Below are 19582 nucleotides of genomic sequence, written 5' to 3'. Positions count from 1 at the left end.
AAACCCTGTGGGCAGTCCTGTATGTGTTAAACCTGCATAAAAGAAGGCCCTTTGGTGCCAAGTAAACAGAGTTCTACTTCACCCTCAATTTGGAGTGCCGTCTCTTATTGGGGGAATCTGCTACAAGGGATTGCTATGCTCTGCATACTCTCTTGCTCTATTCACTGCTAAGCTCTTGTAAGAGCTTGTTCTTGTCCTGCTCTCTTAAGGAGTCCATGGTGGTTATGGTGTCGGCTGGAGTACTTGGAGCCCTCAGAAAGCGCTAGGAGCATCCTTCAACGGAGGTACCCAGTCGGGGTACCAGGTGATCCGTTACACCCTCTTTAGGTGTCTCCTGATTCTTTCTTAAGTACAATTTCTTCCTCCCTCTTTGGCTACATCTCTTTCCTCTCTCTCCAAGTAGACGTCTTTGAGTACATCTCATTCCTTTCACTTACCTTTTTCTGGTACATCTTTTTCTGCACTCTTATCCTCTTCAGATACATTCATGAGGCCGGTGGCATAGCACGTACTACGTAAACGGAATCTGTGAGTCTTTTCTGGGAGGCAGACAGGGGAAATAAGTTGTGTAAATGCCACTGGGTGAGACAGCTTCACCAAAGCCATATCCGTTCCCACCACAAAGTTTGTGTAGTTTTCAGGGATCACTATCTTCAGTATTGTCACATTGACAGCCGAGTTCTCTGTCACGTCCCCAAATTTGGTGAAGCCCAGCTGCACAGTCCATGACTTTGGATCCTTCGAGGTCGAGTTTCTTAAAGGGACATAGTGAAAGTTAGAAGTCTTCAAAAATACAGGTTGCATCTACATGTATGCTTTCCTTAGCCTGTCAAGATAATGTGAGAGTAAAAGTCCTCTTCGTCAGACATTATGGGGGTTGGCATAACATTTTTAATTTTTCAAAACCGAAACGCTACATGGACGAAATTCGGTCTGTCCAAACCCAAAAAACATTTCAGACAAATCAATTTGGATGAACATAACTTTTTTTCTCAGTAAACAAGTTCCCAATACTTCCTTCAGTAATAGAAAAGAGGAATGAGTCCTTGATGTATAATATTATGCTGGGATTTAATTATAGGTTAGTTAAATTGAGATTACTATAAGTAGCCTCGACAGCACCACAAAGAGATAACACACCTTGTGATTAATAGCGAGGCATCAAGTTTGCAGTTGTAAATCACACAGGATTAATCTGAGAGACAGATATCAGTAAGAGTTATTGATCTGCAATAAGACAGGCAACTCAGGGTGTGGGAGACAGAAACTGCATGGGAAAAGTCTGAAGCATGAGTAATTAAATTAATTAGAGATATGATGAAAGGGATGTTGGACAAACTGTAACACATTCTGTTTCCATTAAATTGCATATTCTTGAGGGGGCGGAGCCTAGCAGCCAAGATGGACAGACGTGCTGTCCTTTAGCTCCAGCACGATCCAGCACAGAGAACCCTAAAACTACAAAACCCCACGCTGGTTACAGCAAACCAACCACAGAGGACTGGCCGGTAAAGAGTGGGAACAAAACGACACTTGGAAATCTGTGCCAACAGCAAAGAAACTGAAGCACATGGCTGCGAGGCCTAGCATGTGTGGTGACCTGATGCCTGGGGGAGGCGGCCGATCTCCCGACATGGGGCCCGCTCCACACGACAAACCTCCTGCCGACCCGCTACCCCCCCCTCTGGACCGGCGGGGGATATCCCGGTCCCCACTGGGGAAGCCTTACCTACAAGAGGGGCATCTCCCGATGCATCGACCGCCGCATGGCGCGCCTAAGATGGCCGCCGAGCCTGAATGCACAACCCACTCGGAGAGCCCTGAGATCCAAGCCTGGAGAGCAAATTTCGAGAACAGATTCGATATGGTGTGCCAAGCCTTCTGGGAACGCATCCGTCAACGTACCCAGGATACCGTCCTGCCTGCAGATCCAGGGATCCCAGCTCCCACCTTGGAGGGCCGACGCGAGTCTAGGTCAAACACTTGCAAAAAGGGGAAGCCCACCAACCGCATACGCAGCCTACAGTACCCTCACAACCCGAAGATACCTCGGGCGAGCAACCCAGAAAACAGGAGACGAAAGCTCCCGACGCAAACAGGGAAGACTCTACCTGGTGCACAGAAGCCGGAGAGAGCCAAGCTCCGACGCTGCGGCCCATACCCAGCCACCAAACCGCAATATGATACCGGGCCCCACCAAGACACCAGTGGACTCATGCCTTACAAAGTCGACAGCCTGCCACAGATAGGCGTCGGTTAAACAGCCTCATGCAGGTCCCTTGGGGTCAAGCTTTATATTAAGGGCTTGGGATATATTGACTTGCTGCTCCACCATAAGCAATAACTCTGCTAGCCTAGTTTCTCTCTCTGCCCGATTTACTGTGGGGGTGCAACCCAGTGGTTATTTTATTTTATTATATATTATTCCGTCCTGCATCTTATCTAACCGTATAAAGCATGTATTTGTTATGTTTTACATTATTTAGCATCCATGTGAGTAAAATCCATGGCGCCCAAGCAAAGTTAATGTTCCTTACATGTTATCTATGTTATACCTATCGTGCCTAATAACTTGCATGACTTTAGACTACTATTCCCATTTAAGCATCCTCAGGCATCATCCTGTTTACTTACAAAAATGTGCAGTACAATCCCACGAATACTCTACTGTTAAATGCAAATGTTTTAAAAAAGAAAACAAGTGCTGTGAACCTGACATATTATGTATGCTATTAGATAATCTTTTATGATGCCCAGCGCAATGTCTCTGTTAATGTATATACCCTGCAAAGCACTACAAAAATAAAGAATAAAAAAAAAAAAAAATTGCATATTCTTAGCGTCTCGTGATGTGGATGCCTTGTTCACTGAGTTACCTACATACCATCTTTTTATGAATAAATCATTTTTATAATTACTATCCATGGATTGGTTGAGAAAGCTAGCTGAGATAATAGTAGGAATATCACGTACCCACTAACTCCTCAATATGGTCGTTATAACTGGAAAAGCTAATGTCCATAATTATTTCCTATTTATCTGGTCAAACCCTGTTAATGTCAGTTGTAGATCCTGGGGTAGCAACAGAGCAAATGCATCCACCAAGAAGCCAGGGGAATTGAGGGCGAACAGAGCCCCCAACACTGTCCCCAAAAGCCTGCAATTAAGTCAAATAAATTACCTGGCTTCCACTCAGTAAATTTAATGGATTTTTCAGGCAGGAAGCAGGGAATCACTGTCACTACATAAACTGAATGCAAAAATGTGTGAAGGTGTTTTGTCAATGAAAGTATAATTCTAAGTTTGTGTGCCTGTGTTTGTGTGGATGTTTGCGTCCACCTTACAATCACAAAATACATTCAGTTGAAAAGAAAGTCTTAACACGTTCAGCTATTTATTCTTAGAGGCTGGCTTTATTGGAAAAAAAGCAAAAAGCTAGGGGAATGGTCCCTTCGATGGACTTTTTAATACTTCGCTGTTGTCCTAAAGTAAAATTGTTTGAAAATGAAATTAGAACTATGAGCTCTGCATAAACCTATTATAAACCGAGAAGGATAAACACACTCAATGTTTGCTACTCCACTTTGAATACACTGTGTGGACTGACTGTGCCAAGGTTGTGCCAGGAGTGAACAGGATTGTGACGGGAATTTCTCGTCAATTAGTGGGATACAGTAAAGTATTTTTAATTTTAGTGCAGTATATATGGGATTTCTGATTCCTACAAACCAAGGTGAAAATAGAGGATAAACAGACGTACTTTAAGAACCCTCCTGTTCTGTTAAAAAAAAAGCCATTTGACATTAAGTTTAATTGCTCCGGTTATACGGTATCTCCAGTTGATATAATCGTCTGATCCTACTAGTCAGTAATTCAACGCACTACCTGGATGGTTTCCAAGTCATTAACAAGGAATATCTTTAGATCGAACTAATCATTACATAATTTCTGTCTGAGGAAGTCACTCTTGCCCTGGGGCCCGTGGGTGTAATGAATAAATAACAGCCCCAACCTGCTCAATGCAGAAAGAGATAATTAACTTTGGAAGAGACTCAGTGGTAGGTACTCACCTGCAGATTGGCAAACCATTCACCATGCAATCTGCACGGGAAGGATATCCACCTTCTGTCAGTCACTGTCTCTGTTTGATTATTCTGACATAGACCCCAAGCATTGTCTAGATCAAGGATTCCAACCCAATTGTCAAGGCTCTCGGACTGTATGCAGTTTATTTCTCATTTCTGTTGGGATATTGACCATTGGTGCCTTGAGGACTGGGCTGGAATTGCAGTTCTAAATAAGATACCATGAAGAATTCTGAATGTGCTTACCCATCAAAGCAGTGAGCAGCGGTGATGACCCAGCTGTCAGATATGAGACTGCCCCCACAGAACGGCTTGCCCAGGTAGCTCAGACTTGCATGCCAAGGCCACTCTCCGGGCATAGCATTGGCTCCTCCATAAATATGCTCCTGCACAGCCTGCTTGCCACAAACTGAAAGATAATAGAAAACTCTGAGTGGTGACTGCAGAAAATACAATATGGACTTATCTATAAAATTATATACCGGACACGATGTATAGCTATAGAATTATATACCGGATACAATGTATATCTATAGAATCATATACCGGATACAATGTATATCTATAGAATTATATACCGAATACAATGTATATCTATAGAATTATAAACCAGACACAATGTATATCTATAGAATTATATACCGCACACAATGTATATCTATAGAATTATATACCGGACACGACGTATAGCTATAGAATTATATACCGGACACGACGTATATCTATAGAATTATAGACCGCATACATTGTATATCTATAGAATTATATACCGCACACAATGTATATCTATAGAATTATAGACCGGACACGATGTATAGCTATAGAATTATATACCAGACACAATGTATATCTATAGAATTATATACCGGATACAACGTATATCTATAGAATCATATACTGCACACAATGTATATCTATAGAATCATATACCGCACACAATGTATATCTATAGAATTATATACCGGATACAATGTATATCTACAGAATTATATACCAGACACAATGTATATCTATAGAATTATATAACGGATACAATGTATATCTATAGAATTATATACCAGACACAATGTATATCTATAGAATTATATACCGGATACAATGTATATCTATAGAATTATATACCAGACACAATGTATATCTATAGAATTATATACCAGATACAATGTATATCTATAGAATTATATACCAGACACAATGTATATCTATAGAATTATAAACCAGGTACGATGTATATCTATAGAATTATATACCGGACACGACGTATAGCTATAGAACAGGGGTAGGCAACCTACGGCACTAGTGCCATGCACGGCACTCAAGGTGTCTTTGCACGGCACTCAAGGCTGCTAGAGCCAAACAGGCTCTGGCCTATCAGGAGTCCGAGTAAAACTTCAGATATCTGCTAATACGAAGAGGTGGTGAAGGACAATCCTCAATTTATGCATTGCAGTACATAGAGGAAGTTATCTCAGATCTCTTCCTCCCAGCACTTGTGAATGGGAATCCACATTGTAGTATCCTTGACCTGTACCTGGCCAGCCTGGTCCCCACTGGAACCCAGGGAAGCCACCCACACTGCTAGATATACACAGAAATGCAGAATAACCCTCCCCTCATACAAATAATACGAACAGCCCACAAACTAACATACACACAATCCGCACAAACGTAATCAGCTAACAATCCACATACATGCACACAACCCCACATGCAGCCTCTCACATGCAATACCCCAAACAGCCCCTCACATTCGCACACTACCAAACACACAATGTGACATTTCCATTCACACACACAATTCCACAAGCAGCCCTCATACACAGCCCACATTCATAGGTATCATACACGATACCATAAACTACTAATGAACATATACAATATAATAGCTCATATACGCACAAATACAACAATACAAAAGCAATTACAGTATAAATAACACAAGCAGAAGACGGCAACATACACACCTCAGTTTACAAAAATAGGACCGACACGGTATGGGACATCACAATCTTATATCGGCACAGTGCTGCTAAAAGGTTGCCTACCCCTGCTATAGAATTATATACCGGACACGACGTATATCTATAGAATTATAGACCAGATACAATGTATATCTATAGAATTATATACCGCACACAATGTATATCTATAGAATTATATACCGGACACGATGTATAGCTATAGAATTATATACCAGACACAATGTATATCTATAGAATTATAGACCGGATACAATGTATATCTATAGAATTATATACCGGATACAACGTATATCTATAGAATCATATACCGCACACAATGTATAACTATAGAATCATATACCGCACACAATGTATATCTATAGAATTATATACCGGATACAATGTATATCTATAGAATTATATACCAGACACAATGTATATCTATAGAATTATATACCAGACACAATGTATATCTATAGAATTATATAACGGATACAATGTATATCTATAGAATTATATACCAGACACAATGTATATCTATAGAATTATATACCGGATACAATGTATATCTATAGAATTAATACCAGACACAATGTATATCTATAGAATTATATACCAGACACAATGTATATCTATAGAATTATAAACCAGGCACGATGTATATCTATAGAATTATATACCGGACACGACGTATAGCTATAGAATTATATACCGGACACGACGTATATCTATAGAATTATAGACCGGATACAATGTATATCTATAGAATTATATACCGCACACAATGTATATCTATAGAATTATATACCGGACACGATGTATAGCTATAGAATTATATACCAGACACAATGTATATCTATAGAATTATAGACCGGATACAATGTATATCTATAGAATTATAGACCAGACACGACGTATATCTATAGAATTATATACCGGATACAATGTATATCTATAGAATCATATACCGCACACAATGTATATCTATAGAATGATATACCGTATACAACGTATATCTATAGAATCATATACCACACACAATGTATATCTATAGAATCATATAGCGCACACAATGTATATCTATAGAATTATATACCGGACACAATGTATATCTATAGATTTATATACCGCACACAATGTATATCTATAGAATTATATACCGGTCATGATGTATAGCTATAGAATTATATACCAGACACAATGTATATCTATAGAATTATAGACCGGATACAATGTATATCTATAGAATTATAGACCAGACACGACGTATATCTATAGAATTATATACCGGATACAATGTATATCTATAGAATCATATACCGCACACAATGTATATCTATAGAATGATATACCGTATACAACGTATATCTATAGAATCATATACCGCACACAATGTATATCTATAGAATTATATACCAGACACAATGTATATCTATAGAATTATATACCGCACACAATGTATATCTATAGAATTATATACCAGACACAATGTATATCTATAGAATTATATACCGGATACAATGTATATCTATAGAATTATATACCAGACACAATGTATATCTATAGAATTATATACCAGACACAATGTATATCTATAGAATTATATACCGCACACAATGTATATCTATAGAATTATATACCGCACACAATGTATATCTATAGAATTATATACCGGACACGATGTATAGCTATAGAATTATATACCAGACACAATGTATATCTATAGAATTATAGACCGGATACAATGTATATCTATAGAATTATAGACCAGACACGACGTATATCTATAGAATTATATACCGGATACAATGTATATCTATAGAATCATATACCGCACACAATGTATATCTATAGAATGATATACCGTATACAACGTATATCTATAGAATCATATACCACACACAATGTATATCTATAGAATCATATAGCGCACACAATGTATATCTATAGAATTATATACCGGACACAATGTATATCTATAGATTTATATACCGCACACAATGTATATCTATAGAATTATATACCGGTCATGATGTATAGCTATAGAATTATATACCAGACACAATGTATATCTATAGAATTATAGACCGGATACAATGTATATCTATAGAATTATAGACCAGACACGACGTATATCTATAGAATTATATACCGGATACAATGTATATCTATAGAATCATATACCGCACACAATGTATATCTATAGAATTATATAACGGATACAATGTATATCTATAGAATTATATACCAGACACAATGTATATCTATAGAATTATATACCGGATACAATGTATATCTATAGAATTATATACCGGATACAATGTATATCTACAGAATTATATACCAGACACAATGTATATCTATAGAATTATATAACGGATACAATGTATATCTATAGAATTATATACCAGACACAATGTATATCTATAGAATTATATACCGGATACAATGTATATCTATAGAATTATATACCAGACACAATGTATATCTATAGAATTATATACCAGATACAATGTATATCTATAGAATTATATACCAGACACAATGTATATCTATAGAATTATAAACCAGGTACGATGTATATCTATAGAATTATATACCGGACACGACGTATAGCTATAGAACAGGGGTAGGCAACCTACGGCACTAGTGCCATGCACGGCACTCAAGGTGTCTTTGCACGGCACTCAAGGCTGCTAGAGCCAAACAGGCTCTGGCCTATCAGGAGTCCGAGTAAAACTTCAGATATCTGCTAATACGAAGAGGTGGTGAAGGACAATCCTCAATTTATGCATTGCAGTACATAGAGGAAGTTATCTCAGATCTCTTCCTCCCAGCACTTGTGAATGGGAATCCACATTGTAGTATCCTTGACCTGTACCTGGCCAGCCTGGTCCCCACTGGAACCCAGGGAAGCCACCCACACTGCTAGATATACACAGAAATGCAGAATAACCCTCCCCTCATACAAATAATACGAACAGCCCACAAACTAACATACACACAATCCGCACAAACGTAATCAGCTAACAATCCACATACATGCACACAACCCCACATGCAGCCTCTCACATGCAATACCCCAAACAGCCCCTCACATTCGCACACTACCAAACACACAATGTGACATTTCCATTCACACACACAATTCCACAAGCAGCCCTCATACACAGCCCACATTCATAGGTATCATACACGATACCATAAACTACTAATGAACATATACAATATAATAGCTCATATACGCACAAATACAACAATACAAAAGCAATTACAGTATAAATAACACAAGCAGAAGACGGCAACATACACACCTCAGTTTACAAAAATAGGACCGACACGGTATGGGACATCACAATCTTATATCGGCACAGTGCTGCTAAAAGGTTGCCTACCCCTGCTATAGAATTATATACCGGACACGACGTATATCTATAGAATTATAGACCAGATACAATGTATATCTATAGAATTATATACCGCACACAATGTATATCTATAGAATTATATACCGGACACGATGTATAGCTATAGAATTATATACCAGACACAATGTATATCTATAGAATTATAGACCGGATACAATGTATATCTATAGAATTATATACCGGATACAACGTATATCTATAGAATCATATACCGCACACAATGTATAACTATAGAATCATATACCGCACACAATGTATATCTATAGAATTATATACCGGATACAATGTATATCTATAGAATTATATACCAGACACAATGTATATCTATAGAATTATATACCAGACACAATGTATATCTATAGAATTATATAACGGATACAATGTATATCTATAGAATTATATACCAGACACAATGTATATCTATAGAATTATATACCGGATACAATGTATATCTATAGAATTAATACCAGACACAATGTATATCTATAGAATTATATACCAGACACAATGTATATCTATAGAATTATAAACCAGGCACGATGTATATCTATAGAATTATATACCGGACACGACGTATAGCTATAGAATTATATACCGGACACGACGTATATCTATAGAATTATAGACCGGATACAATGTATATCTATAGAATTATATACCGCACACAATGTATATCTATAGAATTATATACCGGACACGATGTATAGCTATAGAATTATATACCAGACACAATGTATATCTATAGAATTATAGACCGGATACAATGTATATCTATAGAATTATAGACCAGACACGACGTATATCTATAGAATTATATACCGGATACAATGTATATCTATAGAATCATATACCGCACACAATGTATATCTATAGAATGATATACCGTATACAACGTATATCTATAGAATCATATACCACACACAATGTATATCTATAGAATCATATAGCGCACACAATGTATATCTATAGAATTATATACCGGACACAATGTATATCTATAGATTTATATACCGCACACAATGTATATCTATAGAATTATATACCGGTCATGATGTATAGCTATAGAATTATATACCAGACACAATGTATATCTATAGAATTATAGACCGGATACAATGTATATCTATAGAATTATAGACCAGACACGACGTATATCTATAGAATTATATACCGGATACAATGTATATCTATAGAATCATATACCGCACACAATGTATATCTATAGAATGATATACCGTATACAACGTATATCTATAGAATCATATACCGCACACAATGTATATCTATAGAATTATATACCAGACACAATGTATATCTATAGAATTATATACCGCACACAATGTATATCTATAGAATTATATACCAGACACAATGTATATCTATAGAATTATATACCGGATACAATGTATATCTATAGAATTATATACCAGACACAATGTATATCTATAGAATTATATACCAGACACAATGTATATCTATAGAATTATATACCGCACACAATGTATATCTATAGAATTATATACCGCACACAATGTATATCTATAGAATTATATACCGGACACGATGTATAGCTATAGAATTATATACCAGACACAATGTATATCTATAGAATTATAGACCGGATACAATGTATATCTATAGAATTATAGACCAGACACGACGTATATCTATAGAATTATATACCGGATACAATGTATATCTATAGAATCATATACCGCACACAATGTATATCTATAGAATGATATACCGTATACAACGTATATCTATAGAATCATATACCACACACAATGTATATCTATAGAATCATATAGCGCACACAATGTATATCTATAGAATTATATACCGGACACAATGTATATCTATAGATTTATATACCGCACACAATGTATATCTATAGAATTATATACCGGTCATGATGTATAGCTATAGAATTATATACCAGACACAATGTATATCTATAGAATTATAGACCGGATACAATGTATATCTATAGAATTATAGACCAGACACGACGTATATCTATAGAATTATATACCGGATACAATGTATATCTATAGAATCATATACCGCACACAATGTATATCTATAGAATGATATACCGTATACAACGTATATCTATAGAATCATATACCGCACACAATGTATATCTATAGAATTATATACCAGACACAATGTATATCTATAGAATTATATACCGCACACAATGTATATCTATAGAATTATATACCAGACACAATGTATATCTATAGAATTATATACCGGATACAATGTATATCTATAGAATTATATACCAGACACAATGTATATCTATAGAATTATATACCAGATACAATGTATATCTATAGAATTATATACTGCACACAATGTATATCTATAGAATTATATACCGGACACAATGTATAGCTATAGAATTATATACCAGACACAATGTATATCTATAGAATTATATACCGCACACAATGTATATCTATAGAATTATATACCAGACACAATGTATATCTATAGAATTATATACCGGATACAACGTATATCTAGAGAATTATATACAGAACACAATGTATATCTACAGAATTATATACTGGATACAACGTATATCTATAGAATTATATACAGGACGCAATGTATATCTATAGAATTATATACCGGATACAACGTATATCTATAGAATCATATACCAGGTACAATGTATATCTATAGAATTAAATAAAGGACACAATGTATATCTATAGAATTATATACCGGATACAATGTATATCTATAGAACTATATACTGGATACTACGTATATCTACAGAATTATATACCGGATACAATGTATATCTATAGAATTATATAAAGGACACAATGTATATCTACAGAATCATATACCGGGTACAATGTATATCTATAGAATCATATACCGTGTTCAATGTATATCTATAGAATCATATACCGGGTACAATGCATATCTATAGAATTATATAAAGGACACAATGTATATCTATATAATTATATACCGGATACAATGTATACCTATAGAATTATATACCGGATACAATGTATATCTATATAATTATATACCGGATACAATGTATACCTATAGAATTATATACCAGACACAACGTATATCTATAGAATTATATAAAGGACACTATGTATATCTAAAGAAATTCTATCAATATCTACAAAACAATGTAAGGACTCTATCTGTATCTATAGGACAATACAGGGAATCTATCCATATCTATAGAACAATACAGGGAATCTATCCATATCTATAGGACAATACAGGGAATCTATCCATATCTATAGAACAATACAGGGAATCTATCCATATCTATAGGACAATACAGGGAATCTATCCATATCTATAGAACAATACAGGGAATCTATCCATATCTATAGAACAATACAGGGACTCTATTCGTATCTATAGAACTATATACGCACTATAACCACATGTACCAATATAAGAACACAGAGCACAATATTTATATCTGACAAACATACAGAACGCCATAGAACTAGATATAAAACGATATCTATAGACTGTTATTATATCTATAGGGTTTATTCAATAAACGGTGAATTTAAACAATTGTCCAGCTGTGGGTAAATTGTCCTAATTGTGAAATCCCCCCCGAATCCCTGGTAATAGCCCCGTGTATCTCGCTATGTCTCTTACCTGACGTTGCTCTGGAAATCTGGAACACAGCTGGTGAATTAGAGAAACAGATAACGGATTAGGGAGACTGGCAGATTACAGACAGATTAGGAGATTAGCATTGTTTGCCTTATTCAGTTATTACACACTATAATGGCATCTGATGTGAATTCTGATACATTTATCTTTCATCAATTTCCATCTTAAAGGGAAATACGGAGAACTCCAGCAAGGACAGGTATTTGTGAAGTTAGAATTTAGATATTCCTCATAGAGGATTATATTACCATCATAGTCTATTCAGCCTTGGTCACACTGCCCCACAGAGCTTGCAATCTAAGTTATCGTATGCCAATCTCATAAACGGCACCCAAATTTAGCTCCTTGGAGGCAAATGTTAGATAATAAGAATGAGCAAAAGTAGGCATTCATTACCCCCCAGGATACATTAACTGAAAAATAAAGATCTAATCTGCGCTACTAACTATGGCCACCTACCAAGTACAATTTAACAATTAGAAACTGTCTTTGTTTCCTCTATGTATGTTATGTAGTCCATTTTAATTAGCTTGAAATGTTTATCCTTATAGCATTAGAAAGTCTCGGGGCACTATGTTAATATTTTATGGATTTCCGGAATTAAACATGGCAGATGGACCCTCATGGGGACGGTGTGTTACTGTTTGTGATGGTGACTGTGTGTGTCTTAGTTCATAAAGAAGGGCCCGTACAGAGTACAACTCCTAGACTGGGCTATTCTGAGAGAAATTGTAGAAAAACATTCGACGGAGGGATGATGTCGGACTCCCTCTACTCTAGACCAGGGGTAGGCAACCTTAAACATTACAGATGTTTTGGACTACATCTCCCCTGATGCTCTGTGGGAGATGTAGTTCACAACATCTGAAGTGCCGAAGGTTGCCTACCCCTGGTCTAGACTGTTCTTTGGAAGCCATTTCTTAGTACATCACTCAAAGGGTTAAAGTTTCAGCCATGACTGTGCAGTGAGTCAAGGACTGATTTCTGAAGACGACGACGACACCCTGGAGTTTGGGCCGGTCTGACGAGGACGAAAACACCAAACATCACAGGACGGCTCCCGGCTGTTTGTGGGAATTAGTGGCCATAACTGGTTATTTCTATATTGTGTCCCTTAGTGCATCAATTAGTAGCAATGGGGGGTCTCGTATAAAGGCACATCCATGAGAAAAATACCAAAACGACTAGTGTCTGCATCTACGTAAAAATGAATTACCTCCAGAAACAAACAAACAAAAGTTAATACAACAGCAGAACACTTATTATTATTATTAAAGTAATTAATGAAGTATTACAGCAGATCTAACGATGCTTCAACAACGTTTCCACAGTCTGCGATGTTTAGTCATTGAATCGAGAACTTTGAGGAATTGACAAGGATATTTTACATGAAATGAACGAACTTTAAAAATGAGTTCTGTTGGAAAAATATTTCACTTTCTGTCTATTTTGACCTTAAAATTTGCAATTCCCGAGTTGATTGCCCACAATTTCCTTGTTAGGGATTTATACTCCATGACACACTGGTCACTTCCCCCTTATTGTTCAGACAACATTTTATAATGCAAAAATCTAAAATAAGACCAAATGGATTATGTAAATGAATTACAAATTATTATAAATTATAATTATAAATTATACTGGATAATAAATCATGAAAGATTGAAAATTACAGAAATGAATGTCTGATTAATTAAAGTCGTACAGGGCCGACCTCTGAATTATAATGAATTCAAATCAAAATGGCAAAACGTAGTCAAAAATAGGTTATCTGGAAAAATTTGCCAAACTCAGCTATATTCAAAGCATTATTTCACAATAATTCCTACAATTTACTACAATAGACAGTGTGATTGACTATAGCCTGGAAAGTAGGCAATCCAAAGTAAATTAAATTTTAATTTTAGAATGAAATAGTAGAATAAAATAATAAATAAAATTGTTAGTAAAGTTTGCAGTTCTGTTTTTCTTTGGACGTTAATGTGAAATTCACTTTGAATTTGTTAAAACTCACATTTTAGGGAATAGACCTGAAAGTTGGGCTGCAGTAAGCTGCGGAGATGTAAAATAATTAAATTCACCATAATTCAGAGTATAACAACAATTGGTTTTTAATAAAACACCTAAATTGCATATCAACTATTGACACATCATTTATAAATCCGTCATGGTGAACATTTCGCAATACTCAGATAAAAATCAAAAACAATAAATACCGCACCCAAGCAAATAAAAAATATATAAATAGAATATGCAGAAACAATTTATTAGTATAGTATAGTATAGCATAGAGACCACTCTGCTGGTGTGCAAGGTAGCAAAAAAACAACAACAACATCTCCACTTCATGGAAAACAAATAATTATACAAAGAAAAATCGATTGAAAACAAAATGTAAGAAATATTAAAGCGACACAATAGGCACCAAAACAACCTTCGTTAAATGAGGCAGTTTTGGTGTACAGGTCATGCCCCTGCAGTCTCACTGCTCAATTCTCTGCCATTTGTGAGTTAAATCACTTTTGTTTATGTTTATACAGCCCTAGCCAGGCCTCCCCTGGCTGTGACTCACGCAGCCTGCATGACAAGAACATGGTTTAATTTTCATTCAGATGTTAACTTGCCTTAGACGTTGTTATCTCCTGCTCTGTAAATTAAACTTTAATCACATACAGGAGGCAATTGCAGGGTCTAGCAAGCTATTAACAGAGTAATGGATAAGAAATTCTAAATTAAATACAATTTGCAATAAAGGAAATTTAAACATTAGATCTCTATTTACAGGAGGTGTTTAGGAAATCCTAAATGGCAGAGAATTGAGCAGTGAGACTGCAGAGGTATGATCTATTAAACGACTTCATTAAACTAAAGCTGCTTTGGTGCCTATAGTGTCCCTTTAAGGAAAATATATGAGCCAGCTTGACAGCAGTTCACATGCAAAAAGTACTCACTAGAGCTAATGTAGACACAAGTAATACATGGTCTGGTACGAATAACTGAATATTACTTGTATCCAGATTACAGGGAATCGAGCCCTAACTATGGGTTAATTGTATTACATGACAGGAGGCTTCCTATTTTGCATAACTTTCTTTACTTATGCCTCCAGCAGCACAAGTCAATCAATCAAAAAACCTTAACCAATCCTAGGCCAACATAGCCTGCATATAAGTCTTTGGTGGGCGTGTCTATTCCTCTTTCTTTGCTGCTTCCAGAAGGCATAGGTCAGAGTACTACCTTCAGAGCTTATTTATTTTATATTCATTTCATATTGCTAGGATAATATATTCATTGTTTTCCATAATCTAAATGTTTATTTTTATATGTTCATTTTACTAGTCCTTTATTTTTCTCTCCCCTCTGCCCTACCTCTCCTCTCACCCTTTACTGTCTCCTACCCGCGGCGTTTTTTCCGCGACCGTGCTTTTTCTGGGGTATGGAGCTCGCTTAGGGACCCTTTGGGAGGTGGGTGTGGGGTTGGAGGGGCATTCCGCTTATTTGTGCGGCGTTTAGAGGCTTGACAGCGGACCGCGATCACGATCGCGGACCGCACTGTCTTTTTGGCGCGAACGGCGGCCATCTTGGATCTCGCTCCCGCGAGACCCACGACGGCCATTAGCGCTCCTTACGGTCGTGATTCAAACGACCCGTCCTTTTTCTCCTCACATGTATATGTCAATTTGGTTTTTTTGGTTTACCTACACTGTGTATATTTTGTGGTATCAGTACCCTCAGACTTCCCCCTTGCTACACATATTAAAGGCTCAGTGCATGCAGGCTCATCCCCTGCTGCATATCTTACAGACACAGTCTAAGCAGGCTCATCCCCTGCTATACTTTTAAAGGCACAGTGCAGACAGACTCATCCCCTGCTGTACGTCTTATAGGCACAGTTTAAGCAGGCTCATCACCTGCTTTACTTTAAAGGCACAGTACAGACAGGCTCATCCCCTGCTGTACATCTTATAGGCACAGTTTAAGCAGGCTCATCCCCTGCTATACTTTTAAAGGCACAGTACAGACAGACTCATCCCCTGCTGTACGTCTTATAGGCACAGTTTAAGCAGGCTCATCCCCTGCTTTACTTTAAAGGCACAGTACAGACAGGCTCATCCCCTGCTGTACATCTTAAAGGCACAGTTTTAGCAGGCTCATCCCCTGCTATACTTTTAAAGGCACAGTACAGACAGGCTCATCCCCTGCTGTATTTCTCAAAGTCACAGCTCAAGCAGGCTCATCCCCTGCTACATATATATATATAAGTGCCTAGCTGCAAGCAGCCTCAGACAAGTGACAGCAGGCTCATCCCCTGCTATATATATATTAACTGAACCAATACAAGCAGACTTACCCCTGCTATTAAATCTAGTGACTCAATAACAGCAGGCTCGTTCCCTGCCATACTATCATATATATATGTGACTCTATACATGAACTGTATCATACGGCACTCCACGCATTTCAGTTCCTAACACTTTCCTGTCTTCCACAGACAGACCCAACACACAACACAAGATGAGTGATTCACCACAGTTACCACCATCAGATTGGCAGGCGCTCATTAACTCGGCGGTAGCCGCCTCCGTGGAGAAAGCTATCGGCAAACTGATTATGCAGAACCCAAAACCGGACACGGCTATTGAACAACCCACAGATTTTACTGACGATGCCCTTCTCGGAGATTACCACGCTACAAAACGGCAACGGAAGGGCACCATATCGGACACCCAGGGAAAGAGAGGAAAAACACAGTTGAAGAAGAGCCGCCAGGCAACGAAGAGAGGAACTTCCCCTCCATATTCTCCGTCCTCGGAGGACGATGATCACAACCCCCCACCATCACTTGACATCATGGATGAATGGAAGGCGGGGGATTCACACTCGGAAGACGAGGAATGGCTAGACGTCCAGGGAAACGACAGAGACTATGATCAAGACACATACCTTGAACAGGAATTCCCTCAGGAAGAGGGCACCTTCATAGACCCCCAAGGAGCAACCATGTTCGACCCCCGCACGATCCGACATCCAAGATCAACAGAATGGGGATTGCCAGAACACCTGACTCAGTTCGTCCATTTCTGGCTGAGAAAGCCAATGGACAAAGAAGTAAGGGCGAGACTACGGGCAGAATGCCCAAGACCCACACTACCAGATAAAATCGCACTGACCCCGGAATTTGATACTACCGTATCCCTGTTTATGTCCCGCGCAGGTCGGGACCCGCGAAAAGGGATAGAGAAGGGCCTTAGGGAATCCCAAGACAAACTCTTAGACATCCTGGGCCCTCTAGCAAAAATGCTATACTTGGCCGACTTAGCCCTATCCCAGGGCACCGCACTGGATGCCCACACTATACGTGAATGGGCGCAACGGGCCATCTGTATGCTGGGTAACAACAACGCGGCAATGTGCGCAGAACGCCGCAGAACTGCATTACTCAAGATGGACCCAAAACTGATGGAGCTGGGTAAAATAGAAATGGGACCGCTGGCGAACGGTCAACTTTTCGGTGACTCTTTCATAACTGAACTCAAGAAACATGTAAGCATCTTCACCACTCTGAATAAGGCTCAGACCTCCATCAGGCAAGTTTTTCGCACCACCACACCACGCCGTGGAGTTTTTGGCAGGGCTGGTCGCCAAAGGGGCCGAGCCACCATCCGCTTCTGGCCTACAGGCCCCAGATACCAGTCATCTCAAGCCTTCTTCCCAACCTCAAGAACCAAGTTCCAGCGAGGATCTTTCCGTTCCAGAGGCACCCGCACCCGCGGACGCGGACGTTTCAATACAGGTGAGCATTCCCGACACACCCTGTCTTTTTTCCCACATGACTGCAGGCAGACTGTCTCTCTTTTCACAGGAATGGGAGAAGATATCTTCGGACAGCTGGATCCTCAATACGGTAACCGGCTACGAGATCGAGTTCTCAGACACCCCGGTACAAGACCGACGCCCACCTCCAATAAGAGCGTCGGCAACACACACAGGAATCATAGACAAGGAGATTCAAACCCTCTTCGACAAAGGGGCGGTGGAGGTCGCCCCGGACGATACGGGTTTCTTCAGCAACATCTTCGTAGTCCAAAAGAAAACAGGAGACTACAGACCAGTCATCAACCTACGGCAACTGAACGTTTTCGTCACATACAGGCATTTCAAAATGGAAGGAATCCACCTTCTAAGAGACCTACTATTGCAACACGACTGGTTCACTCGACTAGACTTAAAGGACGCCTACCTATCGGTACCGATAGCCTGCGTCAGCCGTCCTTTCCTCCGCTTCACATGGAACCACCTTTCCTACCAATTCACCTGTCTCCAATTCGGCCTCAGCTCAGCACCATGGTGCTTTACGAAACTCATGAAGCCGGTAATGGCTTACCTAAGGGAGAAAGGCATCCGCTGCCTAATATACCTGGACGAT

At 38.2% G+C, this 19582-nt stretch overlaps 1 protein-coding gene across 1 annotated transcript in view; it reads right to left on the bottom strand.

Annotated features, from left to right (window-relative positions):
* LOC134571365 (serine protease 53-like) overlaps positions 1-17557 on the bottom strand; it is a 29575-nt gene extending 12018 nt beyond the window's left edge. Inside the window, exons 1-3 of the mRNA XM_063429567.1 lie at positions 17507-17557; positions 4332-4525; positions 438-754 (exon numbers count right to left, since the gene is read on the bottom strand). Coding sequence (XP_063285637.1) covers positions 438-754; positions 4332-4525; positions 17507-17557 — 562 coding nt within the window. The remainder of the gene's footprint in view (positions 1-437; positions 755-4331; positions 4526-17506) is intronic.
* Between the last annotated feature and the right edge of the window lie 2025 nt (positions 17558-19582).

Source organism: Pelobates fuscus, chromosome 8 (genome assembly GCF_036172605.1).
Source record: "Pelobates fuscus isolate aPelFus1 chromosome 8, aPelFus1.pri, whole genome shotgun sequence".
Taxonomy (NCBI): Eukaryota; Metazoa; Chordata; class Amphibia; order Anura; family Pelobatidae; genus Pelobates; species Pelobates fuscus.
This window is presented reverse-complemented; position numbering and strand designations above follow the sequence as displayed.